The sequence below is a fragment of the Vidua chalybeata genome, chromosome 22, assembly GCF_026979565.1.
Source record: "Vidua chalybeata isolate OUT-0048 chromosome 22, bVidCha1 merged haplotype, whole genome shotgun sequence".
NCBI classification, from domain to species: domain Eukaryota; kingdom Metazoa; phylum Chordata; class Aves; order Passeriformes; family Viduidae; genus Vidua; species Vidua chalybeata.
This window is the reverse complement of record NC_071551.1, coordinates 7,069,225-7,097,146: the sequence shown is the minus strand read 5'-3', so window position 1 is coordinate 7,097,146 and position 27,922 is coordinate 7,069,225. Positions and strand designations below refer to the sequence as shown.

At 55.0% G+C, this 27,922-nt stretch overlaps 1 protein-coding gene across 4 annotated transcripts; it reads right to left on the bottom strand.

The window, feature by feature from the left end:
• On the bottom strand, nucleotides 1–27,704 carry NOC2L (NOC2 like nucleolar associated transcriptional repressor). 4 transcript variants are annotated; one of them, XM_053962804.1, is made up of 19 exons: nucleotides 27,631–27,704; nucleotides 26,826–27,005; nucleotides 26,259–26,430; nucleotides 25,766–25,885; nucleotides 25,073–25,190; nucleotides 24,624–24,714; nucleotides 24,126–24,204; nucleotides 22,452–22,562; nucleotides 21,367–21,480; nucleotides 20,085–20,273; nucleotides 16,476–16,615; nucleotides 13,749–13,860; nucleotides 10,716–10,829; nucleotides 10,440–10,541; nucleotides 6,985–7,128; nucleotides 5,796–5,909; nucleotides 2,602–2,737; nucleotides 1,280–1,423; nucleotides 1–347 (listed from the first exon to the last, which is right to left on the bottom strand). In XM_053962804.1, the coding sequence occupies exons 1-19, from the start codon at nucleotides 27,648–27,650 to the stop codon at nucleotides 208–210; spliced, it is 2,340 nt and encodes a 779-aa protein (XP_053818779.1). In that variant the 5' UTR covers nucleotides 27,651–27,704; the 3' UTR covers nucleotides 1–207. The 4 variants fall into 4 exon arrangements, with proteins under 4 accessions (XP_053818779.1, XP_053818780.1, XP_053818781.1 ...); XM_053962805.1 differs by having other exon boundaries at nucleotides 1–344; XM_053962806.1 differs by having other exon boundaries at nucleotides 26,259–26,427.
• Between the last annotated feature and the right edge of the window lie 218 nt (nucleotides 27,705–27,922).

The following is a 27,922-nucleotide window of genomic DNA, read 5'->3' as shown; positions in this document are numbered from 1 at the left end:
TGAGCAGTTTTTACTGGCCTTGACTTTGGCCTCGGGTTTTATTGGTACCAAAACCAGAACTGGTAGAAAAAGCTGGAGAAGTCCCAAGCTGAGTTGAAAAGTCCAAGTTGTGTCACTGAGCGGGTCCTGGGTGGCACCTGGGGCTGGTCCCACCTGTGTTCCTGGCCCTGGCAGCAGCTCCAGGTGCTGCAGAGGGGCTGGAGGTGCTCAGTCCTCATCAGAAAACTCCAGGTCCTGCACCACGTCGTCCCCACCCTGTGCCAGCTGCTCCAGGTCCGAGCGGGACAAACCCCGGGGGCAGCTCCTCCTCCCCTGGGAATCCTGGGAATCCCGGGCTCCTTCCTCTGCTGGGGGAGAGGGAGAGGTGTCAGTGATCCTGCCTGCCTGCGAGGGGAGCCAGGAGCTCCTCACTAATTAATGCAGACACTCATTAATTCATCCTGGAGAGCCCTGCAGGGCTGGGCACAGCAGCGGTGCCTGGGGGACACAGGAGCCCAAACTGCCCCACTGAGGGTGGAACAGAGCCCAAACTGCCCCACTGAGGGTGGAACAGAGCCCAAACTGCCCCAGTGAGGGTGGAACAGAGCCCAAACTGCCCCACTGAGGGTGGAACAGAGCCCAAACTGCCCCAGTGAGGGGGGAACAGAGCCCAAACTGCCCCAGTGAGGGGGGAACAGAGCCCAAACTGCCCCACTGAGGGTGGAACAGAGCCCAAACTGCCCCAGTGAGGGTGGAACAGAGCCCAAACTGCCCCAGTGAGGCTGGAACAGAGCCCAAACTGCCCCAGTGAGGGTGGAACAGAGCCCAAACTGCCCCAGTGAGGGGGGAACAGAGCCCAAACTGCCCCACTGAGGCTCAACACCAAGTGAAATGTGGGGGCACGGGCCAGGCAATGCTTCCATTCCAGCAGGGCCTGGGCACATGTGAGACCCCCGATGCAGGGCTTGGCAGCTCTCCAGCAAGGAAAGGGTCACCCCGTGCCCCTGTGCCCCAGGCAGGGCTCAGGTGGAAGGTGAGGGCACCTGGGAGTGGCCCCTGCAGGTCTGTGTGCTCCTGGCAGGGCTCCTGAACCCGCTGGGCTGAGCAGTCAGAGCCTGGCTGCAGGAGGGTCCTGAGAAGAGATGAAAGGGGCTGGGGGGCTCTGAGAGCCTGGGGACACCTCAAGCCTTTGCTCTCTGCAGCTCAGGGCTGCCAGCTCTCCCTCCAGGCTCTGTGGAGCCCCTCCTGACACCCTGTCAAGACAAAAAAGCCCCGGTGCTGTCAGGAATTCCCCACTCACCCTCTGACTCGCTGTCCTCTTCCAGTTCTTCCTCCTCGTCCTCCTCCACTTCGTAATTTCCTTCTTCATCATCGTCCTCCTCCCCAAACTCCTTGCTGCTGGCTTCTGAGCTGTCATCCGAGGCCTGCCTGGCTCTGCCTTTCCCTGGAGGGGTTTTCAGGGTGTGAGTGGAACATGCACAGCAGCCCAGGCGAGGGGCAGAGAGCTCAGGAGTGCCAGACACACTGAAGGGGAAATTTCTCCTCATTTCTCACTGATATCCCCCCAAAAGCCATTTCCCTTTGCTCCAGAGGCCCAGCACCTCTTCCTGAGCCATTCCTAATTCCCAGCTTTCCCTTTCTGCCAGAAATCCAGGTGGAAAGCACAGGACAGCAGGAACCTCCCCAGCTCCAGGTTCTCTCCTGCTCGGAGATTCCCAGACTGGATCCTCTCCCCTCTTCAGCCCTTGCAGAGACCCCAGCCCAGGGTTCTTTCCTGCCTGACAAACATTTCCCATTCCAGGGACAATCTCCTCCTGACCTGATGGAATTCCCTGCATCCAGCACCTTTCCTGCTGCCCTGGGGGATTCTGGGGGTGTGATCCTGCTGGAATTCCTGCACCAGAAGCAGGAATCTCCCCTGGATCCACAGCACCACGAAGGGGCTGCAGATTCCCCTCCCTCCCTGCTGCACACACCCAGGACATCCCAAACATTCCAAAAACATCCCAAACATTCCAAATCCCAGCAGGAACACCCAGATTTATCCCCAAACTCTGTGGAGAACTTCCCAGGCAAGCTGCACAATTTACTGTGGCCCTCTCGTGGTCACAGCCCAGGTGACATCACCCCCTGCACTCCAGGACTTCATGGGAACGCTTGGAACATCAGTCAGGATAAAATTAAAATTAAAATAAAATAAAAAAAAACCCAAAAACATCAGAAGTGCAGCAAGGACAGGATCAAAGGTCCCCATGCTGGTGACAGCCCCTGCCATGCACAGGGCTCTGTTCATCCCCTGGTTTTTGGGCTCTGACCTTGTGGGTGACAAAATGAAGGTGCCAAGAATGTGGGGCATGCCCAGGAAAAGAAACACAGGGCTGAGGCTTTAAAAAGAGCTGGACTGGGAGGGAGAGAAAGATAAAAGTGTCCCAAACACCTGCAGTGCCACTTCACCCTGTGCTCTCCCCCCTTATCAGGGAATCTTCTGAACCCAACATGGAACCCCCTTAGGGCAGGGCCAAACTGACCCCAAAACATGGAATTCTGGACAAGGAAAATGGGACTGAGGACAAGGAAAATGGGACTGTGGACTAGAAGGCAAGCCCAGCCCCAGCCCTGTACCTTTCACAGAGAATCCACCATTCTCCTCCTCAGAATCACTGTCCAGCTCAAAGAGATCCTTGAATTCCTTCTTATCCTCCTCCTTCCTCTCATCCTGCTTCCTGCGTTTGATTTCTGGGAAGTTCAAGTCTTCAAGCTGGAAAGAAAACAAACCCCACGGTAAGAGCAGCCCTCATTTGTGCTTTTAAATGTCAAAGGCTGTGTTTAAAGGCAGGAACTTGGCTTTGCCCAGCCTGCCCAGAGCAGCTGGGTCTGTCTGCTGCCAGCCACAGATTTGTGAGGGGTCCCAGGGGTGAGTGAGGCACACGGAGCTCTGCTGCTGCATTGATCTTCCCCTGATAAACTGCTTTTGCTAATGGAGCACACAAAGACAGGATACCCAAGGGAGGCTGCCTGTGGGAGCTCTGCAGGTGGGCTGGGCATCTCTGGAGCAGCAGTTCCCCTTTTTTGGGTGCAGATTTCAGGGTTTCAGGTGCTGAGGATGCTCAAGGTCTGCATCCATCCCCTGCCCTGATGGAGATCAATGGGCCAGGAGCCCCTGGAGCAGGCAGCCAATATCAATGCCATTAAAGGCCTCTCAATTGACACCACCTCAGTGCTCTTTACACCTCTCCGGAGGGGGATTAGGGGGAGGATTTACTTGCAAGGGCTCAGGCCAGCAGGGCAAAGATAATCAGAATGCAAATGCAATCCCAAGTGCTCTCTGAGATCAGCTGCCCCTGCCCTGCCTGGCTGCACACCCCTCCTGGGAAGCACTCAGGCATTAGCACACATTAGGGCTTGCTTGGAAACACTCAGCCCGGGCTCATCACTCATCTGCTCTCCCTGCCACCCCTCAGACCACCCCAAAACGCTCTCCTGTCTGAGCACAGCCATCCTCCCAGCAGCCAGGAATGGTCTGAGTGGGAAAGCACAGACACAGAGCCAGGATGGGGCTGAGGAGCAGGACATGGAGCTGTGGGTTTGCTCCTGCAGCCAATTCCAGCAATTTCTCCCAGCCTGTTCCAGGGTCCCCAGCTGGGCCATATTGATCCTGGAGCTGAGCACTTCCCAGCAGTCAGCTGGGACGGGCAGGGAAGGGCAGAAGGGAACAAATCACCCGGCACCATTTGCAGATGATTTTAAATCATCACCTTCCCACTGCTCTTTCTGCCACAGGGAGGGAGAGGCCTCTGCCCCTCCCTGTCTGTGCTGGAGAGCAGCACAGGGCTGGCTTTAAAAAACACCCCAGAGGTGCCAGGGAAGAGATTTGGGAAGCAAAATGCAGCAGGGGCACTGCCAAGCTGCTGCCCTCAGCTGGCCCCACTGCTGGTACCTATCCCAGGCTGGTTATAGGGTCCCACAGTGGTTTGGGTAGGAAAGGACCCCACATCTCCTCCAGTTCCATGGCAGGGACCCCTTCCACTGCTCAGAGCCTCTTCCAGCCTGGAGCACTCCCAGGCTGGGGCAGCCACAGCCTGGTTATGCTCCAGCCCCACCACGGGCTGGTCAGAGGGGTGAAAGCATCTTCCACAATTCCCACCATTCCTGGGGGACAAGGCAGGCTCCTGTCCTGGCACCAGGGGTTCCACATTCCCACAGAGCCCAGGAAAAATCCCCATCTCCAAAGGCAGCCCTGGGTGACATCAGCACAACCTGAGCACATCAAACAGCACCTGGTGCTGGATGAGCTCCACCCTTCTGAGACCCCACAGGACCCTCAGGATGGGCACCTCAAAATAAACCCCAACTTGCCATGGGGTGACCCCCAAAGGACTGAGATTTGCACTGGCACAGCCCACAGCCCCTTGTGTTCATCACACACAAGCACTAATTAGCTAATTTGGGGGCCAGCCTTTTAATCCCCAGCTAGAGGGTTCCTATCTGCAGAGTCTCAGCAAGCTGATTAGTCCCCATCCCATTAAAAACCATTGGGAAAAGCAAATGGAATGGGCAGAAAGGGTCAGAGCTGTTGTCTAAGGCAAGCTGCAGCTCCCAGCCAGGCTGCCTTTCTTTTTTTTCCCTGTTATTACCTTTTTTCCCCCCCAATGGCTGCTAATGGGACATGGATTTTCCCAGCCCTAATGGGCCTCATGGTGTTCCCTCTCCTGCTGGGGCTCACAAAGCTGCATCATTAAGCCACCAGTCCCCACCGAGCCACACAACAGCCCCATTCACCAGCAGAGCTGCCAGGCAGCCTCTAGGACAGCAAACCCAAATGTGCCTCTCTGCTGAGAGCAAACCCCAAATGTGCTTCTCTCTGTACAGAGCAAACCCCAAATGTGCTTCTCTCTGCTGAGAGCAAACCCCAAATGTGCCTCTCTGCATTGCAAATCCCAAATCTGCCTCTCTCCAGAGCAAACCCCAAATCTGCTTCTCTCTGAACAGAGCAAACCCCAAATCTGTCTCTCTGTACAGAGCAAACCCCAAATCTGCTTCTCTCTGAACAGAGCAAACCCCAAATCTGTCTCTCTGTACAGAGCAAACCCCAAATCTGCTTCTCTCTGAACAGAGCAAACCCCAAATCTGTCTCTCTGTACAGAGCAAACCCCAAATCTGCCTCTCTGTACAGAGCAAACCCCAAATCTGCCTCTCTGTGCTGAGAGCAAATCCCAAATGTGCCTCTCTGCATTGCAAACTCCAAATCTGTCTCTCTGTACAGAGCAAACCCCAAATCTGCCTCTCTGTACAGAGCAAATCCCAAATCTGCCTCTCTGCATTGCAAACCCCAAATCTGCCTCTCTGTGCTGAGAGCAAACCCCAAATCTGCCTCTCTGTGCTGAGAGCAAACCCCAAATCTGCCTCTCTGCATTGCAAACTCCAAATCTGTCTCTCTGTACAGAGCAAACTCCAAATGTGCTTCTCTGTACAGAGCAAACCCCAAATGTGCCTCTCTGTACAGAAAAAAACCCAAATCTGCCCCTCTCTGCAGAGAGCTGCCCCAGCAGCAGGGCAATGTCCCACCACAGCAGCAGGGCCAGTTTGGGGCAGGAGCTTGGCCCCACTCTGGGCTGTCCCTGTCCCCATTCCCTGGCTGTCCCCCTGTCCCTCAGTCCCTGTCCCCATTCCCTGGCTGTCCCCCTGTCCCTCAGTCCCTGTCCCCATTCCCTGGCTGTCCCCCTGTCCCCATTCATGGCCAGACAAAGTGCCAGCACCACCCTGGCTGTCCCCAGGACGTGGCTCTGGTGTCCCCACATTCAGGATTTGGTTCTCACCCTTTCCTTGCCACTGATTTCCAGCTGGATCTCCTTCTCCCTCAGCTTCTTCCACTGAGTGTAATACTTGCTCAGGGGTGTCCCCTCCTCCTTCACCTGCTTCTCCCACTGCTCCTGTGGACAAAGGGACACAAATTCCAGGCACTTTTCCAATAAACACAGGCAGTCAAGGGCACAAGGTGAAGACCCTTTCCCAAACCACGTTTTCCCAGCTCCTGGGCAGAAATTGGCAGCCACAACTCAGAGGCAAGCAGGACTAAATGAATTTAGCCTCAGTTATTTAAGCAGCTGCTGAGTCAGGAGTGGTGGGACTGAGAACTCTCCCCAGGCCAAGCAGAGCCTGGGCACTGCAGGGAACACAGAGGGAGCCAACGGCTGAAGTGGAAAGGGGAAAATGCAATCTGGTGGTGCCAAAGGTGTCCCATGTCCCCATGGCTGTCCCCAGGCTGTCCCCGTGTCCCCAGGCTGTCCCATGTCCTCATGGCTGTCCCCAGGCTGTCCCATGCCCCATGTCCCCAGGCTGTCCCTATGTCCCCAGGCTGTCCCATGTCCCCGTGTCCCCAGGCTGTCCCATGTCCTCATGGCTGTCCCCAGGCTGTCCCATGCCCCATGTCCCCAGGCTGTCCCTATGTCCCCAGGCTGTCCCATGTCTCCGTGTCCCCAGGCTGTCCTATGTCCTCATGGCTGTCCCCGGGCTGTCCCCATGCCCGTCCCCATGTCCCCAGGCTGTCCCCATGTCCCCAGGCTGTCCCATGTCCTCATGGCTGTCCCCAGGCTGTCCCATGCCCCATGTCCCTGTGTCCCCAGGCTGTCCCCTGTCCCCAGGCTGTCCCATGCCCCATGTCCCTGTGTCCCCAGGCTGTCCCATGCCCCATGTCCTCATGGCTGTCCCTATGTCCCCAGGCTGTCCCATGTCCTCATGGCTGTCCCCAGGCTGTCCCATGTCCCCAGGCTGTCCCATGTCCCCAGGCTGTCCCCATGTCCCCAGGCTGTCCCCATGTCCCCAGGCTGTCCCATGCCCCATGTCCCCAGGCTGTCCCATGTCCTCATGGCTGTCCCCAGGCTGTCCCCATGTCCCCAGGCTGTCCCCATGTCTCCGTGTCCCCAGGCTGTCCCATGTCCTCATGGCTGTCCCCAGGCTGTCCCCATGTCCCCAGGCTGTCCCATGTCCCCGTGTCCCCGGGCTCACCACGGCTGCAGTGCTGGCCACGCCGAAGGTCGCTCGCTGCCTCCTGCTGCAGATGTGGGCTGAGTTCTCCTGCAGCTTCTCCAGCAGCTGCCGCATGGACCTGCAGTAGTTGGCCACCTTGCACTCCTTCAGGAAGGATTTCAGCTGCGAGGAGGAAGAGGAGAGGAAGAATGAAAGCCATGTCAGGGTTCCCACAAACATCCCGTCAGTGAAAAGGCATCTCCCACCCTCAGGGACCAACAGTTGGCACCTCGACCTTCCCAGAGCTCAATCCCAGCTCCAGCTGGCACCCCGACCTTCCCAGGGCTCCAACCCAGCTCCAGCTGGCACCCCGACCTTCCCAGAGCTCAATCCCAGCTCCAGCTGGCACCTCGACCTTCCCAGGGCTCAAACCACACCAAAAATGACAAAATGGAACTCTCCAGCCACCAGCACCCTGCTGTGACACCTCCAAACCAAGAGCTGAGGCAGCCCTGGATGCTCTTGGTGACAGAAGGAAGATGGGGGTGTCCAGGTTTGATTCCTGGCTGGAATTCCAGTGGCTCCCCTGCCTGCTGACAGCTCTGCCCAGCTCCAGCAGTGCTGTGTGAATCCTGCAGGCCCAGCTCTTTGCTGGAGCCATAAACAAACACACAAACACTGCACAGACACTCATATTTAGAGAAGGAGGCCCAAGGAGGCAGGAGGAAATGGTTAACCACGATGGAACCTTCCTCTCAGTGGGACCAGGAGATGCTATCAGGAGGGAGACAAAAGGTTTCCAGGCAGCAAATCCATGACTGCCTCCTCCACCCATGGCTCCCCAGGTTCTGCCTGGGGGACAGAGCTGGGGGAAGGAAGGAGATGTGTCCCTCCTGTCAGTGCCAGGTGGGGAGGTGTGACTGTCCATCCAGAGGTGGCAGTGCCAGCCAGCCCCTCCCTGCCAGGACACTGCTCTCTGAGGGGTGTTTGCTGCAGAGCTCCCCGTTCAGGAGCAGCAGGGGCTTCCCTTGTCCCTCTCCCTCCAGCACATCCCAGCTCAGAAAAATGGGAATTCAGACCCAGACCTTCCCTGCTCCCCCCGAAGCACAAAGAAACCATCAGCACAACAATTCTTCTGCTGCTGTGTCCTGCCCTCACCCCCCCTTCCTAAAATATTTATTTTTTATAGGTGCTGCATATTTATCTCCACTGAGAGATGCATTTGTCATTCGATTTATCTCACTTGATCCCCCAGCTGCAGCCCCAGATCCATTCCATCCGCTGCCACATCCATTATCATTTTTCTTCCCTTGCAGAAGTGTCACCAGAAATCCTGCAAAATCCTGGCCTCTGTCAGTGCAGTTTGGAGCTGTGTGCTCCCTCACACAGCCCTGCTCCATTCCTGCTCCCCTCACAGTCCCAGCCCTAGCTGCCACAGATATTAATGAAACCTGATGAGACCTCAGCCCTGTGTGGAGAGGCAGGGACACAACCAGGGAGGTAAAAGAAGATAAAGGACAGAGAGGGGAAAAAAACAGGGTCCGTGTGTGCTTTTCCCTACTCTGCCAAATGGAACAATGGGATCTTTGCAGAGTAAAAGCAACCAGAACAGCAACGTGTGTCTGTGGATATGGCATTGAGGCCTCACACCCCAGCCCTGTCATTACTGGGGTTGATTCTGTCCCACTGCCAGCCTGCAACACCAAAGGCTTCTCCCAGCAGAGCCCACAGAGCAAAACCCCAGCTCCTCTTACTGGAAGCGATGCAGGGGAGCCAAACCCTGCCCAGAGCCCTGCTCACAGCAGGAACATTCCCTGGGGACAGGGGGAGCAGCAGCAGGAGTGCTGCTGGCAGGGCAAGGCGAGGCAAGGCAGCACCTCCTGCCCTTCTGGCTCACTGCAAGCCCAGCCTGGCTCCTGCCAGCTCCTGCCTCAGTGCCAGCTTTCCCCCTCCAACCTCCCACTTCTGCTCTGTGCTGCCTGCCTGGGCTCTGGGGAGGGAAGGGGCTCTTCCCTCCCAGCCCCTGATGGAGGGCAATCCCGCGGGTCAGCCCTGGGGCAGCAGCAGCAGCTTTGAAATGTCTCCCATCCCCACTGGCTCTCCTTGCCTTTCATCTGCCGGTGCTTCCTGCCTTCCAGGCAGAGAGAATTTGGGAAGCTCAGCCCAGCTTCCCCCAGAGCTGCTGACCAGAGCAGGAGGAGGAGGAGGAGGAGGAGGAGGAGGAGGAGGAGGAGGGACACAGCCCCTGCCAACTGGGCCAGCCCTGCCCTGGCGCTGGGAGAGGCGTGAGCCCAGCAGGGAGGGAAGGGAGGCTGGGCACAGATGGATCTGCACAGTGGGCTGGAAGCTCTCCAGGAGAAAAGCCTCTCCCCACGCAGATTTTGGGAAGCCAAGGCCAGCCCCCAGCCCGGCAGACGCCACGAGGCTGCGGGCAGAGGCAGCCAAGCAGGAATCCATCCATCCTCCTCAGAGCTCCAGCCTGGTCCCTGCGCAAGGCGCGGGGCCGTCAGCAGCTCCTGGTGCAGCCAAACATCGGCTCCCGCAGCTCCCACAGCTGCTGGCTGCCAACAGGGGGGAGCAGGGACAGGCACAGGCACAGGAGCTCTCTGCCTGCTCACACAGGGGCTGCCAGCTCCCACTAGCCAAGGCAGCCCCCGTGCCAGCCCGGGGGACACAGCCAAGAGCCGTGTGCCTGGCAGATGCCAGCCCCTGGCAGATGCCAGCCCCTGGCAGGGACACGGAGCTCTGCTTCCCAAACAGCCTGTGGAGCACAGCCCCAACAGCCAGGGACATCCCAAACAGCCTGTGGGGCACAGCCAGTGCCCCCCCAGCAGCCCAAGGCGTGCAGGGGCCCATGGCACACACCAGGACAAGCAGAGGTTCGTGTCCCCACAGAGGATGTGAGAGCAGCCACTCCTGAGTTAAAAGCAGAGGGCTGGGAATGAGGGAACACTTCCAACAACGCTGAGCTGTGCTGTCTGCAGCTCCAGGTGATGGAGCCTGAGAAGGGAGGGAAAGACTGGGGAAGAAAGATTGGGGAAGGGAGGATTGGGAAGGGAAGACTGGGGAAGGGAAGACTGGGAGGGAAGATTGCCATCTTGTGGAGAGCGCCTCGGGGAGGCTGAGGACAAGGAAAAGCTGGGGCTCAGAGCACAGGCTCTGCTCCAAGACCCCACAGCAACTGGGGCAGCTCTGAATCCCCAAGAACTCACCTGAGTTCACCATCCCAACCCCATCCCAGAGCAGTTCTGCAGCCTCTGCTCCACTTTGGCTCCCAACAGATGGCAAACTCCAGAGCCACTTTCCCCTACCTCCAGCCTAATTAGATGTGATGCCTCTGTTCCTCCCAGAACACTGATAAAAATTAAAATTAAGCAGAGGTAGATGGCTCTCCCCTCATTCTGAGGGCCATCCTGAGGTCACTGTGAGCTTACATGACTTTATTCTGCTCTGTGCACATTCATGGCACCACCAGAAAGTGCCTGTCCCCTTACCTGGATGACAGTGGGGAGAACCAGCTCTGGGAAGCCAATGCTGTGGGCTTGGCCGTGGAGATATTCCAGCAACAGGTCATAGAGCTGGTCAATGAGCCCATCCTGAGCAGGAGAAACACAAATCAAGAGACTGGCTACGACCCAAACCCCACAGATTTCCTACAGCACCTAAACCCAGACCAGGAAAGGCGTGTCCTGCCTTTGGGGACAGGGACATGGAGCACATTCCTTGCCACAGGGAACCCAGGCACTGCTGGAGGCCAAGGTCCCACTTACCCTGAAGGCCTTTTCCTGCAGGTTGGCATTGGAGAGCTTCAGGATCACGGCAAAGTTGATGGGCTTGGAACTCATCCGTCCTGGCTTCTTGTTGAAATCCACTTGTTGGAAAACCTGGAAGAGAAAAACAAAACGGGTGTAAATGTGATCAGAGCACAAAGCAACCAGCACACGACTCAGCCAAGGGCATGCAGGTGGTGGCAGAGCCAAGAAGACAATCCAGAAACCCCAATTCCTGATCACTGCCCCACAGCTTTCCCAAATATCCCAGCCAGGGACAGGGAGGGAGCAAACCCCAACCACACCTGAAGCTGTGGTGTGCAAGGTGCTGTGGTGTGAAGAGGAAACCAACACAAGCAAGAGCACAAGAAGCTGAGGTTTGCTCCTCAGCCCCAGCTTTCTCACGGTCAGAGGCTGTACCCCAAAGCTGGAGCTGGTTTTGGAGCTGTCCCTGAAGGTGAGAAGAGTTTCAAAGCAAGACTAAGTGATGTTCACACCAAATTCACCACTGTCACTGAAATAACTGTCCCAGGGACACCTGCTCAAACCACTGGGTCTGAGACACGTCCCCACCAGAGGATCCTATGTGGCAATCAAGGAGGCTTCCATCTCATTTAAACAACAACAAAAAAGCCACCAGTTGATGGCACTCACAGAGGGGTGAGGAGCACATTCTGCTCACCCACACTCTGCAGCAGCCCCAGCTCCTCTCTCCCTGTGCCCAAACACTTTGGGATTGCCCTCCAGAGCAGGAAATCATTTCTCTTCCTGTGTGCAGCAGCAGCACATCCCTCAGCAGCCCCCATGGTGGGGATGCAGCACAGGGGAGGCTGAGTGGAGCAGGAGGGAGAGGCTGCTCAGGTCACAGCAGTGCCCCCAGGCCACAGAAGCAGGAGACTGTTATTGATTTCTTACATTTTATTTGTCAATCCAGGTTATTTGGAACGGAGGGACGAGCGTGGGGGCTTGTGCAAACGAAGAGCCCTTGCCTGGGGAATCGATGCCATAAACCTCGTTATGCACAGTTATTTCTTTGGCCCAAACAGAGCTATTGATCCCCCAGGTCAGACACACTGAAGGCACGGGGCTCCCTGGGATCCTCCCAGGCCTCCAGGCAGGCAGGGAAGGGCAGCCAGAGGCTCTGGAAGGGGCCCAGGAGGTGGCAGGGCCTCTGGGAAGGGAGGAAGCGTGGTTGCCATGCTGAGGGCTGACAGCCAGGCTGGGGCACGGCCTCACTGGTGTCTAGGAATCCTTGGGGCAGGCTGGGAGGGGGATAATGAGGGACCAGGGGGCCACAAAACGTCACCAGGCAGCAGTGTGGCTGAGGGGAAAACCACGGGCAGACAGAGGGAAGGACAGGGCAGTGCAGGCAGGAAGGAGAGGGATTTGGGGATTTTTGGCACTCCCAAGCTCCCAGCTCCCACGTGGGGAGTGGGGAGGGAGCTGGGAGACACAGCTCCCAGTGCCAGAGTGCAGAGCAGCTGTGCACCCCTCCTCAGCCCCATGCAGCTCTCACTCCCCATGCATGGGGGCAATTCTGTGCCTCTGGGAATGCACAGACACTCATCTGGGTCTCCTGAATGAGCAGCAGCCACGGGGCTGAGCCTGCTTGGTGCAGGAGGGAAATGCAGAGCTTCAGGCACTCCTTCCCCCAGCAGCCCCACTGAACCCACACTCCAAAACCTGCCCAGAACGGCGTCGCAAACTCCACAGCTGCTCCTTCCCTGCACTCGGAGTCAGCTGGAACAGAGCAGTGGAGCACACCCTCTCCTGGGATCCTTCATGGCCCTCTCCAGCCCCAAACCACGCCCTGCTGGTACCAAACACCCTGCCCAGACCCTTCAGGATGGGCTGGGTAAGTGGCTCCAAAGGGATTTTGGTCCGGGGCAAGGTGTATTATGGGATTAGTGTCTCCAGAGAAATCACTGCTGGATTTGAGAGCTGTCAGCCACAGGTTCAGGGACTGTGGCTGGGCACCAGAATGCTGATCCTCCTCCCAGCACCACCACAGCCACCTGGGGACCCAGGGCAGGTCACCTCCCACACCTGGAATACAGCTGCTGAGGGAGCTCAGGGATGGGAACACCTGAGGGTGATCAGGGCAACACCTGAGCGTGATCAGGGCAACACCTGAGCGTGATCAGGGCAACACCTGAGCGTGATCAGGGCAACACCTGAGCGTGATCAGGGCAACACCTGAGCGTGATCAGGGTGCAGAATGGCAGCACCTGGCTGGGGCAAGGTGTCAGGGCCAGAATGCAAAGAGGGGGGAAGGCTCTGAGTTTTGTCTCTTACAGCACCAAAAAGCAAAAGGAATCCTCTCCCTGGGCACCATGACCCCAGAGGGGAGATGACTCTGTCCCAAAATCTGGCTGGCAGGGTTTCAGACATGCAGGAGCAAGAGGAAGGAAGCAGGGGAATGGCAAAGCCACCCAGGCCAGGGAGCAGGAGGATTATAAACATTCCACAGGCTGAGGATGTGGTTTGCAAGGGACCTTTACAACAACCCCAAACCACCAAAGCCTTTGCTTCGAGAGAACTTGATTAGGAGTGAGCCTGGCTGAGTCAGGCCCTTATCCCAGCAGTGTGTGTCTCTCCTCCTCAGTGGCCAGCCTCATGGCAAGCTCAAGGCCCCACAGATGTCTTCCTAAAGAAGTTTTTATAATTCTTGAAGTGTTTTTTTTTTTTTCTTCCATTTCCCGTTGTCTGCAGTCAGGAACCACTCTGTCTTCACCAAGAGATGACCACAGCAGCAGGATGGAGCTTGGGGAATTCCTGCAGCTCTGAATTCCCCTGGCAAGCCCTTTGCCTGCTCCAGCTGCACCAGTCCAAGCCCCTGGCAATGCATTCTGCACCCAGCTGGGCTCAGGTACAGCTCACAGATAATAAAAGTTGAATCCCATTTTTCCCAGCAAGCCTGGTGCTGTTTGCCAGGGATTTTAGGGAGTGAGCAAAGTGGGAACCCCCAGGAGCTGCTGGTGGGGGCAGTGAGTGTGTTTAGCAGGGAGAAGGTGCCAGCAGGGACCAACCCACCTCCAGGATGAAGGGCAGCACGGGGATGAAGGTCCTGGTGCTCTGGGACAGCAGGGTGAGGGCACGGATGCAGTGCATGCGCAGGGGGTAGAACCGAGACGTTGGCACCAGCCTGGGCAGGAAAAACAAATAACAGAAATAAATAAAAACAAATAAAAGCAAATTATATTAGGCCAAATTTCCAGAGGAACTGCACCTGCAGCCTTCAGTGACACAGGAAAGCAGCCTGGGCTGCTGAAGCCACCCCATAGCTAGAAATAAAACTCCCACAGAAGGAAGGAGAAGAGCCCTCACTGACTTGCACCCATGGTTCAAATAATTAAGGTAATTAAGACAAAAGTTGAGCCCAACTCCATGTCAGGCTGGGACTGAGCAGAATCAGCTCCCCCAGGAGCAGGGAGAGAATGGAGAGGAATCCCTAAAACTCATTTCTGTCCCACTCTCAAGCCTCTCACCCTGACCTGCACCTGAAGTCCAGCATTAAAAATTTTGTGTTTTTAAACCACAGCTCACAGACGACAGAGCCATGCTGATAAATGAACCCCTCCCTCCCCAAAGGACTTGCTGAGCAATCCAGGAGAGCCCACAAAATAAAAATGTTTGACCAGGCACCATAAATCAGCTGCATCCCCCTTCCAAATAGTGAAATAATTACCACTGGACCCATTTCAGAAATAAATCTACTTTGCACCCCTGCTCTGGCACCTCTGGAGATGACGAAAGCCATTGTCAAGAATTAATTGATGGAGGAATAAAGCTGTTAAGTGTATGGATTTACTGTAAACCAAACCCATTCATTTCAGAGCGTGTGGCTGTGCCTGCTCCACATCCCAGGGCTGGATCCCCAGGAATGCCAAACACAGCTGGGACCAGCTCTGCTCAGGCAGCTCCAGCTCCCTCCCAGGTGACTCCTTCCACCTCAGAGCAGAGTCCCCAGTGCCTTGCCATCACTTGGGATGGCTCCTGTCCTGTTCCAGGGCTGGGAACAGCCCCAAGGCTTGCTTTGATTTGGCACAGCCCATCCTGTCCCAGCCCTGGGGACAGAGGGGACAGAGCCATCTCCTCTCAGCTCCAGGTCACCCAGGCTGGCCCTGCTTCCTTCCCTGCTCCTGCTGAGAGGCTGGAATGCCACAGGCACCAAAAATCCCCATTTAACCACACACACCAAGGAACAGCTTCATGTTCACAGCTCAGACTGGGAGCAGGGCACAGATCCCAGCAGACAAGGCCAGGAAAAGCTGATGGGAAAAAGGGAAAGCAGAACAGGAGTTTCTGCTGCTAAAAACAACCACCAGCGTGGAGAGGGGCCAGCACAGGGGTTAAAGCAGCTCAGGGAGGATGGAGCAGGTCCCAGGGACACGGGGACACGGGGACACTGTCCTTGTGCTGCAGCCAGGCGCCACCTCCCGGCACAGGGACAGCAGGGAATGGCATCCTCCTGCCACACATCCCTCGGGAGAAATCCCACAGCAGCACAAAGAAGGGACAGCAGAGGTCACACAGTGCCCCATCCCACGGAGCCACAGCACCCCCACACCTGCCAATCTGCCTCCTTGACACCCCAGCCACCAGCCTGGCTTGGGGGGATCCAGGTGGGATCTGATTCCACTTTCCCAACGCTGGAATCGCAGAATCGTGGAATGCTTTGGGTTGGAAGGGACTTAAAGCTCATCCAGTGCCATGGGCAGGGACACCTTCCACTATGCCAGGCTGCTCCAAGTCCTGTCCAGCCTGGCCTTGGACACTTCCAGGGATGGGACAGCCACAGCTGCTCTGGGAAATCTATTCCAGGGCCTCCCCCACCTCAGGAGGAGGAATTTTCTCCTGCTATCTCATCTGAAGCCACCTTCTCTCAGTCTGAAGCCACACCCTCTGTCCTGTCCCTCCATCCTTTGGAAATCTTCCCTCCCTCTTTCTTGTAGCTCCTTCAGCTCCTGGAAGGCCACAGTGAGGTCACCCCAAACCCACCTGGGGGGGAATTCCCAAACCTCCAAAGCCTCGCCAGGCAGTACCTGCTGCTCATGCCAAGCTGCTAAAAAACCTACTGGGCCTCACCCCATGCCCCTCTCCTCAGCCCCAGATCCTGATTTGTCTGCTGGACAGGTAGGAAGGTGCCTGGATCCATCCCCAGAGCCGTGGGGGATGGCAGGAGGGATGTTTGCATGCTCTTATCTGATCGTTTAAATCTGCTTATCTCCATCACCGCTGGGGACTTCTTCCAGACCCGGGCTTTAAAGCTGAGAATCTGGTTAACAGAGCTAACAGGATTTGGGAGATCACCAGAGATCCCAAAATTCCCTCAATGCTCCTTGTTAACAGGCACCTCAGAGCACAAACATTTCATCCATATAAACTGATGTGAGGAGGGAATTCTCAGCAGACATCCCGAAAATAACAACTGTGTCCCACTTCTTCCAATCCCAACAAACAGGCACCAAAAATGCAGCTTCTAAATGCATTTACAGAGCTGCTGATGAGGATTTTCTGAAGCAAGGCAGATCATTTTCCTTGCAGCTACAAGGATAATCTGCCCAGGTTATTCAGACTGAGACTTTTCCTGGACAAAGAGGAAAGAATAACCCATACCACAACTCTGTCAGCCCCCTAAGCAGCTGCTCACACACATCTTGGGCTGGAAAATTTCAAATAAAAGCAGCTTTGAGATCATTCATGGTTAAATCCAAATCACAGAACTGTAAAATAAAAAGAATTAGGAATTCCACTCACTTGATACAGCCAATAATGACCTGTGTCAAGGGGTAGATGAGGGGCTCCATGACCTCACTGGGGTGGATGGTGCTGAGAACTCGACACCAGAAGTACAGGCAGTGGATGTACTGCCAGTTATAGACTGACTGGAAGTTCTCCTGCAGGAAAGAGGGAAAAAAATAAAGGCAGAAAAGTGAAAATGTGGCATTTGATAGGTGCCCAGGCTCATTTTATCCAGGACACTGCCCAGGGAGGAATAACAACACTGCAGTTGCCATTCCCAGGGCAGCAAGTTCTCTGGTACCAGTCAGTGCCTGAAGGAAATAAAGTGAATAAAACCAGGCTGCTGGGCTCAAGTGTGGCTGCTCTGAGAAGAACAAGCTCCCAGCTCACAGCAGGCACTGGATGTGGCCAGGGCCAGGGAATCCTCAGCTCACCACTGGGGCAAACAATCAGCTTAGCACTTTTGGGGAAGACACCACCCAGGACAGCTTCATTTTTTTGTAACTGCAGGGCAGAAGTGCCAGGCAGCAGAGCAGAGAGCAAACCTGCAGCAGAACCACTGCAGCAGGACATGGTGACAGCAGTGACAGTGACCCAGCCTGGCTCAGCAGCACAGCCAGGAGTGGCCCAAGGCTTGCACCAGACCAGGACATGGTTTTCAATACTCTGGGCAGGTGCTGCAGCAGCTCTTCGTGCCACAGTGAATAAAAGCCCAGCTGGAGCAGGAGTTCCTGAAGGAAACCCTTCCCTAAAAGTTCTGTAGCTCTGCAGGTGTTGCCCAAACCCACAGCAGACTGCACTCACAAGGTGCCTCAGCCCCCACTTGTGGTTTTTTCCAGACTTCCAAGGCCCAGCTCGTCTCTCCTGCATGGAAAAGCAGGATGCACAAGTCCTGAGACAGGCACAGAATCCTTTAGCTGCAGCCACTGGGCCCAACCTTGCAGCAGGGCCTTAAGCCAAGGCACAGCTGGACATGGCAGGGCCGTGCCAGCCCTCCCCAGGTCACTGAGAGGTACCAGAAAGCTTTTCTCAGCTTCTCCTGCAGAACAGACGAGCAATCTGCTCTGGTAATCACCCTCACCACCAGCCACTGCTCCATTCAGATGGGCTTAGTGCTTGCACTGGGACATTTTGGTGGTGCCATGCCCATCTGAAGTGCCACGAGCCTCCCCAGCTGTGAAATCAAGTGGATTTACTCCTTGTCTGGGCCACACTGAGGGTGTAAGGAGCCAGTGCAATCCAATTAGGGGATCTGCAGCCCAGACTTCATTTATCTCTGCTTATTTATCCCCATGTCTGACCAGCCAGGAGATTTAGCTGGGCACCAGCCCTGCCCTGTTTGGGGGCAGCTCAACAATTAATCTGTGGGGTCTGTTTTGCTAAACAGGACTAAATCCAGGATTAGCAATCTGACTCAGATTTCCCAGGTCAGACTGGAGGTGGCTGAAAGCAGGGCTGCTCCCCAGAGGTCTGAGCTGCTTTGTTAAGTCCTTTAAATAGCACAGGCTCTGCTGGGGAGCTGCAACACCCCAGGGTGGCTCCTAAGCTGCTTTACCTGCAGGTTTTGTAACAGAGGCTGCAAACAGCAGCCTGAGAGGGGAAAAAGGGTGTCCAAGATGGAAAGTGCAGCACAAACTCGTGCAAGTGTGGAGAGAAAAGCGACTCCCAGCCTGCAGGAGGGTTTGGGTTCCAAGGGACCTTAAAGATCATCCATGGCAGGGACAGCTTCCACCATCCCAGGCTCTGAGCTCCATCCAGCCTGCCCCTGGACACTTCCAGGGATCCAGGGGCAGCCACAGCTGCTCTGGGGAATCCATTCCAGGGCCTCCCCACTCTCAGAAAAGGAAGAATTTTCTCCTGGTATCCAATCTAGCTCTCCAGTCAGTGAGAATCCCCCTCATCCTGCCACTGCAGGCCCTTGGAAATAGCTGGACAGAGCCTTTCTCAGAGGCTCCTTTCAGGTCCTCTGAGGCCACAACGAGCTCACCCCAAAGTTTCCATTCTTTTTCTCCTTCCTGGCTGAAATTTCAGCACAGACAACTCCCAGGTGGCTCCCTGGAGCCCCAACAATGGGTCAGACATCACCAAAGCCTGAAGTGGTCACTGCAATCCCTCCTCTCCACACACTTCCTCCTAGGAGGGGGGAAGCTCATTCCCCACCAAGGAGTGATGCTTTAAATTTAGCTTTCAGATTTTCCACATTCTGTACTGCATTGGTATTTAACCCTGAACTCCATATAAAGTGTCAGCCAGTTCTCCTCACAGCTCAGTCCCACACAACAATCCTTTTCCAGCCCCAGAACCAAGGACACCACTGCAGCTTCGGCCCCAAAAAAGTGCAATCAACAGGAGAGTAAAGTGGGAGGATGGGACTGCACAACCTGGAGCTGGAATTGGACAATGAACCCCAATGTGGAAATGGACCAAAACTTATAAAAGTGTGAAAACTCGTGACTTGGAGTCCATCCTGGGTGGAGCCTTGTGGATGTGACAGCCTGATCAGAGAGTGAGAAAACTAGAGAAGTTTTCCCAGATTTTAGGGAGTTGAAGATAAACAATGATAGCTTATTATTATAAACAACCTGCAGGGGTTGTTTTTCCTACCCTCTGTTTTTTTTGTTGTTCTCAAAGGTCGTTTATAAGAAGGGCTTTTTGTTAATTAGCCAATCGGGTGAAATGTATTAACTGAATGACCAATCAAGTGCACCTGGATCAGAGCTTACACCAAGGAGCAGTCCAAGATAAACGGTGCATTATGCCAGCCAGCCTCTGGTGAACGTGTGTCCCTTCTCAGCCAACAGCAACAGAGCCTCCACCACGCTCCTGCACTGCCCAAGGCGTATCCTGTGAAGGCCTTTTAATAAACCCACACTTTACTCCTGCAACCCTGCCCAGGCCTGTTCCCTGTTCCAGGGAGCCCCCTGAGGATGAGGAGGGTGCCCACCTGTCGGAACCCAAGGTGTCCCTCAGACACTCTTGGATGTTCTGGGCCCAGGGCAGAAGCCTCTGAGACCCTGGCAGGCGGCCAGGGACCCCTGTGGTCTTGAGTTTGACCCATGGAACAATTTACCAACCTTGCAGGAAGAACAAGAAATCACAAAAGTTTAGATATTATAATAGAAGTAGTCACAAAGTGAAAGGTAGGATTTTTGAGTGCTGTACAGGGGGGTTTTAGGCCTTGTACAGGGGGGTCTAAGGTTTGTACATGGGGGTCAGAGGTTCTAAGATGGAGGGATTTGGGCGTGCCCTGTCCTCCTTCTTTCTTCTTCCTATTCTCCATGTTCTTGGTGGTGTTGGCACTCACAGATTGGTTTAGAGTAGAAAGTCACTGTTCAACATAGGTAGTAGGCATTGGGGAAAAACTATAAACACCTAATACGTAATGTGTGATATAAAAGATGGCACCAGCCCCTCGGGGAGGAGAGACGGGGACAGCCGGAGACGGGAACAGACAGAGTCAGGGACAATGTCAGGGAGTCTGTGTGCCTTGAGATAACATGCAATAAACTACCTTGAGACCGGACGACTGAAGACTACTGAGTCTTTCTTTGAAGGCACGGGTTGGAGGAGAGACTTTACCACCATCCGGAGTCACCCCAATCCGGGGAAGGCTCCGGCACCCACCTTCTTCCTGAGGGTCATGGCGCTGCGCAGGTGGATGGCCAGCTGGCGGATGTAGATGAAGCTGTGCTGGTAGGAGGTGGGGCTGTCCAGGGCCAGCATCTCGGTCAGCGTGCGCTGCATGAAGTTGATCATGGGCAGCACGTTGGGAGAGGTGAACCTGGAGTTCTTCACAAAGGCAATGTACATTTGCTGCCAGGGGAAGAGGATGAGAAAGCAGCAATGTAAAACAGAGCAAAAAGCATTCTCGGACTCCTCTGCCCCTCCCAGTGTGACCAAACTGTCCCTGTGACCTCACCTTAGAGATTGATGAGGCACACTCTTCTTTAAGCAGTGAAAGAAGTGAATTAATTATAAATAATTGGTATATTAATATTATTATTTAAATTAAATAATAAACATAAAGCAGTGAAATAATCATAGCCTGAATTTATAGGGATTTTTGAAAGCATTGTGCCTAATTCTAATTGGTTGGTAAGTAGTTGTTGCCTTGTTTGATTGGTTACTTCACTAGAGGTGGTTACATGCCTGTGGCTCTTTTTAGATATTTGCATTTTTTCTTTTAATGATTCAGGATAGTTTTTACAAGTGCTGTTAACAGTTACAGCCTTAGAATTCTTTCTCAGGAGAATAAGCAAATTTTCACTGTTATAGGATTTTATTCTTATGGAAACTTACTAGCTTAGTTCCCAGCAGAATACTCATAGTCTCTTAGCTAGAGAAGTAAGGCCCAAACTATGTTTTACAAGGCCTTTCTTCTGTAAGGTTTTACTTATATTTAACACCAAACCAGGGCTGAAGTGTTGCTTTGATCACAGAAAGGAATAACCCGGCCTGCTCCTTCTCCAGGGGAGACAGGAGGCTTGGAGATGTGCCCACCACTGCTTGGCAGCAAGAGGACAAGGCTGCAGGAGGGGCTGAGCCACACGTGGGGATGGCTGGGCACAGCTCTCCTGCTCAGGTGCCCCTGTGGCAGGAAAATACACCTGGGGACTCAGCTGAAAGGTCAGAGCAGCTCAGGAGGGCGTCAGCACTCAGGAGTCTGGGGGAGGAAGATTCAACAGGCACCAGAGAGCTCCCCTGCTCAGTCTCCGTGCCCCCAGCAGGAAGGGCAGCAGTGGGAAGCAGGAATCACCCTGACCTGACAGAATTTCTGCCCTGTTTGCTTTTCTGGAGGCTGCCAGCATCACCTCCAGCACCTGCTCCCCTGCAGCTCAAGGCTCTGAGGCATTTGCACACAACGTGAGGAAGAAAAGGTGCAGATCTCAGGAAGAGCCAGGCTTACCTTGACCAGGGGGCTGAGGTAAACCTCCTTCTTGTACCTGCAGATCTTGTTCAGCACCAGGAAGGCCAGGACCCTGACTGTCTCCTCCCCTGTGCTCCACAGAGTGATGGTTTGCTGGGATAAACCACAGGGACAAGTGAGTGAAGGCACAAAGAGCTCCTCGCTGGCCACAGGTAGGCCTGAACCTCCCTCCTGCCCAGCAAGAGGGCACCAAGGAGGCAGGTGAGATGGAGGTGACACAGAGGTGACACAGAGGTGACACAGAGGTGACACAATGTGCTGTCAGTCACTGGCAGCCCTTCTGTCCTCACACCAGCCCAGGCTGATGTTTCCATGGTCAATAAAGGAACCTGTCCAAAACCAGCACCTCTAAAAAATACACAACTTTTATTTGTGTGGTTAAACACTCATTTGAACTCTCCTGAGTGATTCCACCTCCCCCAGGTTCACCTGGCCCTGGCAGGAAGCACCTGGTGCCCCCCACAACCAGTCAGCTCAGCTGCACCAGTGAAATGCACAGCACAGAGAGGGCTCACTGCAGGGCTGGAAAAGCCCTCTCAGAAATGCTTGCAGCAGCTGTGAGGTGTGCCAGCCTCCAGCCCTGCATGACTCCAGTCATCTCCACCACCAAAGGCTTCCCTGCCTCCTTCCAGAGCTGCAGCTTCCACTCAGATGCCACCCTGCTGCCCTGGGTGTCTCCCCACCCCTTCCTGTGTTGTTGCTCACGCTCAGCAGTTGTGACTGAGCTGCCACAGAAATATTCCACCCCCAGCTCCCCGAGTGGAGAGGCAGCACAGACATTCCCAGGGCCTGGCAGCAATTCCTCCATCTGGGAGGAGGAAGCAGCTTCCCAAAACACCTCCCTGGGGAGCAGCAGCTACAAACAGAGCCACCCACACACTCACCTCAGCCTGGCATCACCTCGTGGCACCTGGAGAGAGGCAGGAATGCTCTCCAGGAACAGCAGGGAACACTACAAGGGACTGACTGCCAGGGGATCAGGCCCAAACACCACAAATGCCCAGCTGAAAGGAGGGGAAAAAGCATCTCAGATGCCAATGGCACATCCCAGCACACCCCCTTACCTTGAGCAGGGCCCGGCACTGCTTTGGGAAGGACAGGTAATATGGGACTGTGCAGTTGACGTGCTGCAGGACTGCTGCTCCCACTGAGGCCTCTGTCAGGCACGACAGCAGCTGTGGAGGAGAGCAAAACACCCCCAGTGTGCAGGCAGGGCTCACCACCCTCCCTGTGCCAGCTGCATTTCGCTGCTTCCAAACACTGCTCAGTCAGGAAGGAGCTCACACAAAGCCCAGCAGCTGGACCAGGGGAGGAGCAGAGGCTAAAGAGCTGCCCTGCAGGTCCCTCAGCCTGGAAATGGGAGCTCAGGCTGCTGCCCCTGCATGGCTGATGGCCCTGAGCTCATCACACAGCACCTCCCTTGTGGATGCTGCAAAATGTCCGTTTGTCTGCGGTGCAGGACACCAAAATGGCCAAACCCACCCTCAGCCTGCACAGGGAAACATCACCTGAGCTGCCTGACAGCACACTGGACTTCTGCAGGATTTCTGAGTGGGAGGCTGGAATTCTTTGGGTATTTGGGTTAACTCTCCCTCAAGGAGAAAGGCTCTGACAAAATGTGAAGAACCAAATCTCTGTCTGCAGCTTGTCCAGCTCAGCTCACTGCAGACAAACCCAGTTTCCAACCTGAAGGCAAGGTGAGCTCCAGGTGACTCTGAGAGGCTCTGCCTGACACAGTCCCAGCTGCTGGAAGCAGCACAGGCATTTTGTCCACATTTAATTTGCCTCCTCACTGTCCTCCTTGCTCTGCAAGGACTCTGGACTGAGCAGACTTGGCCAAGTCCCTCAGACACCAAAAGGAGAAGATTTTGTTCAGAAATGGTGCCAGAAAACCCACTGTGGTGAAGGCTGGGGCTGAGGGCTCTCAGAGCCAGCCCAGGAGCAGGGATTGCTCCCAGGGACTGCATTCCCAGCTTTTCCTTGTCTGCACTGCTCTGCTGCTGCAGACAGGCACCACAGCTTGAGGGGAGGAAAAAAAAAAAAATAAAAAGCTCTCCTGATCAAATTGCTCTTTCTGCTAAGTCATTGTGCCAGCTCCCAGCTGAGGCACAGCAGCTCCTGGGCTGACACTCCTGCTATCCCTTCCCTCAAGGGAAGAATCAGTGCATTCAGAATCACTGCTGAACAATCAGTGTTGGTTTGGTTTTAATATTCCAATTTGGGGACGCTAACAAAGCAATCTCAAAATGAAGTGGGGGTAGGAGTTTCCTTCAGAAACAATCCATAAATCATCTCTGAAACAGCAGAAGTTTTGCATGGATGGGATGGAACTTTATCAGTCAGAGATGCCTCATGTGAAGTCACCAACAGAACATCTCAGTGTTTGCCTCAAGTGGAGAGATCACAGCACCAAAAAATGAATTAATGATGCAGAATGCAGGAACACAGACTGCAAACTCCTTTAAAGCCTATTAAATATTAATCTGCCAGACAAATTAAAACAGAAAGAGCTGCCAGAATGTTAATTCAACCCTTCTTTACTGCCTTACCTATTCTGACCCAAGCATCCTCTGAACCTCCAAATTGTTAATTGGACCAAATAATTCCAAAACAACACAGGGAAACAATGAACACAAATCTCAGAGGGGCAAACCCCATCTGCCTCACCCCAAAATATCCTAAACAGCCCAGCAAGGCACAGACTGACCCCACAAAGAGAAAATGATGGTGTTTCTTACTTGTATGGTACAGCCAAGATAAACTTTGATGTCCAGTCGTAGCTTTCCCCAGAGGGGGCTGGTGGAAGGGAGAACCATTCTGGAAAGGAGCAAGAGTTTGGTTTAGCTTTAAAAAAAAACCCAAATAAATCAGATTTCAGCAGCAAAATGAGCAGCAAGATCTCATTTGCACCAACAGCTGCCTGCAAAGCATGAGCTGGGGTCACACTCTGCAGAAAGGTTGCTCCCTCCCTCTGAAATGAATTCTCAGTGCCTGAACTGCCCCCTGAGTGCAAGCACAGGAAATTCCAGACCTCCCTGAAGCCACACATCCTCTGCAAACACCTGGAGTTTGATACTGCAGGGGACACAAGTGGGGGGAAGAAAAGAAGAAGCCTGTGAGCATCACCAGGCACCCAGTGTTTGGGAAGAGCTGGCACCCCTTTCCCAGGCCCAAAGGCAGCTCTGGAAATCCCCAGAAGCTTTCCTGAGGGTCTCAATCTCCCCCCAAAGACTTACTTGAGCTTGTTCTTGGGGGCTTTGGGGAGCAGCAGCTTGTGCAGGTGGTGGAACAGGTCCCGGATACAGAAGGACACCAGGGTGTTGAACACTGGGTGAAACAAGCCAGGAAAGCATTTGTCAGTGATTTTCCATGGATTCCTGGTTCTCCTAATGGGAAAAGAGGTCCCTGAGGAACTGGAGCCAGTGATTTCCATGGCACAGCTCCTGCATTTCCTTCTAGACACCCCCAGTCTGCCTTACAGTCAATTTTTTACTGAAGACTGGAAGGCACAGGGGCCACCTCCCCAAGGAAACAGCACCAAGAACCCTTGAAAGAAAAGATCCCAGAGCAGCACAGCAAGACAAGCTCCCTAACAAAGTGACAGGGTGAATTAACTCCTCCCAGGGCTCATCTCCCCTCTCTCCCACAGCTCAACTCCCCCCCCAGATGATTTCCCTTCCCTCACCTGCAGTGTCAGTCACCTGGAACTTGCTGGGGTCACCACCACTGTCACCTCTGGTGGTGGCCACAGCTGCCTTGTAGGCTTGGGTGATCTCATGGAAGAGTTTTGGGGTGAGATTCCTCTGGGGAAAGAAGAAAAGGGGCTGCTGAGGAGGAGAAGCAAGGGATCTCCTGGAACTCTGAAGCTCCTGGCTAGGACAGGGGTACTGGAATTCACTGGGAATTTGATGGCAAAAAGAGCTCCAGCCTCAAGCATCAGGGCAGGGTTAATAAACTCAGTGGCCTTCACCTCCCCTAAAACTGGCTTTTAATTGCTGAGGCTTGAGAAGGAATTAATCAGCTGCAAGCAACTCCCAGTGTGAGCTTCATTCCCCTCAGCTATTCCATCACTACTAAATATGTGACTAAGAAAGCTCTTGGAGCTGCCAGAGGGTAAAAAAACCCAAATTTGATCATTCTGGCCTCTTCTGAGCCACATTTCTGCAGCTTCTCCCTCATAGGGAATGGAAATACTTGAATCTTGCAGCCCAAAGTCATGCTGAAGGCACAAGAGCTCTGGGGGCTTGGGACATAAATTTTGTGCCAGATGAACAAATAAATAAATAAATGTTGTGCCAGGTGAACAAATCCCAAGTTGGCCCTTTTATAGGCAGAGAGGAGAACTCTGCAGTGCTGTGTGTTCCAACCCCCTGCTCACCTGGGCACCTTTCTTCCACTCCTCCACCATCTTCAAGCTCACGTGGATGAAGGAAACTTTCTTCCTTTTGGCTTTTTCTTGTTCTTCGTCTTCATCATCTTCATCCTCATCACTGGCTTCCTAGAGAGACCAGCAGGAGGGACTGAGGAAAGGTTTTTACAGGCCCTGCCTGGCCCCAGCTCCTTTAGTGAGCACTGATGAGGAGGGAGGCAGGCTGGGCTGATTCATTAGGCTGTTCTCAGCACCCTGTGCAAAGCAGGGGTGGTTCAGGTGGGATATTGGGAATGAACTCCTCCCTGTGAGGGTGGCACAGGGGAGCTGGGGCTGCTCCACCCCGGGCAGTGCCCAAGGCCAGGCTGGACAGGGCTTGGAGCAGCATGGGCTTGGAACTGGGTGAGTTTTAAGGCCCTTTCCAACTCAAATCATGCCACGATTCGGGGCTGGAACACAAACACTGCCCGTGGAACTGAGTTCACTGATCCCAGCCAGGTACCTCGAGGGTGTCAGGGGGTCTGTGCAGAGCCTCCTCCTCCTCAGAGCTGTCTGAGGCATCAAAGTCCAGCAGCTTGCGATCGTTCTCCTCCAGAAACTTATAAAACTCGGGGTCTCTGTCCTTCAGCCTGGAGAGCTGATCCTTGTGCTCAGATGCCTTTCCCTTCTTCCTGCTGGGAGAGAATTTGCTGTTCATTCACTGCTCAAAGTTCTGCTGAGGCTGTGACAAAACCACTTCGTTAAGGATTAAGAAATCTTGATAGCGAGACGCCAGATCGCACTGGGAGAGATGAAAACGCCTGGAAAAACCATCACAGATCTGTTTCTCAGTTCCTCAGAATTGCTCCAGGGACTGCACCACCTCCCTGGGCAACGCCTGACCACCCTTTCCACGGAGAAATTCCTCCTGATGTCCAACCTGAACCTCCCCTGGTGACACTGAGGCCATTCCCTCTCCTCCTGTCCCCGTTCCCCGGGAGCAGAGCCCCACCAGGGGCTGTCCCCTCCTGTCAGGGAGTTGTGGAAAGAAAACAAAAGCTCCTTTTCTCCAGGCTGAGCCCTCCCTCACCTGCCCGGCCGTGCCTGCAGCCCCTGGGCCGCCTTCCCGCTCGGCCGCCTCCGCCTCGCAGCGCCGTTAAGGGCCCGGCCGCCTTCCTCCTTCTCCTCCTCCTCCTCCTCCCAGCCGCCGTCATGCTCCGAGTCCGAGCCCGCAGCCAGGAACTCGTCCACGCTCAGCTCCGCCAGCTTCCTGCGGGGGGAAACAGAATGTGAGGGGGGAAAGGAGCGTGTGAGGGGGAAAGGAGCGTGTGAGGGGGAAAGGAGCGTGTGAGGGGGGAAAGGAGCGCCTGAGGGGGGAAAGGAGCATGTGAGGGGGGAAAGGAGCGTGTGAGGGGGAAAGGAGCGCCTGAGGGGGGAAAGGAGCGCCTGAGGGGGGAAAGGAGAGTGTGAGGGGAGAAAGGAGAGTGTGAGGGGAGAAAGGAGCGTGTGAGGGGAGAAAGGAGAGTGTGAGGGGAGAAAGGAGCGTGTGAGGGGAGAAAGGAGCGCCTGAGGGGGGAAAGGAGCGTGTGAGGGGGAAAGGAGCGTGTGAGGGGGGAAAGGAGCGCGTAAGGGGGGAAAGGAGCGTGTGAGGGGGGGAAGGAGCACCAGAGAGGGGGAAAAAGAGTGTGAGGGGAGAAAGGAACGTGTGAGGGGCGAAAGGAGCACTTGAGTGGGGGAAAGGAGCGCGTGAGGGGAGAAGGGAGAGTGTGAGGGGGGAAAGGAGCGCGTGAGCGGGGGAAAAACGAGGGAGTAAAGGGGGAGAAAGGAGAATGTGAGGAGAAGGCTCATCCCGGCGTGTCCGGGATCCTCCCGATCCCCTCCGGTGCGGCGCTCACCTCCTCCCGGGGGCCGCCATCTTGCCTCCGCCACGCGGCCGCCGCTTCCGGTCCCGGCGCGTAGCGCAGGCGGGGCGGGGCGACAAAACCACGCCCATAGTTATGCAAATCAGGTAGTTTTCATTCTTGACCACGCCCCACAACAGCGCTGGCTCCGCCCCGCTGTGTTGGCCCCGCCCCTCCCGCCGATCCCTCCGTCCCGGCCATTCCCGGGCAGAACCGGGGCTAGCGGGGCTAGCGGGGCTAGCGCGCTCAGGGACGCGACTGTCGCGTTCTCCGCCCTGCAGAGGCC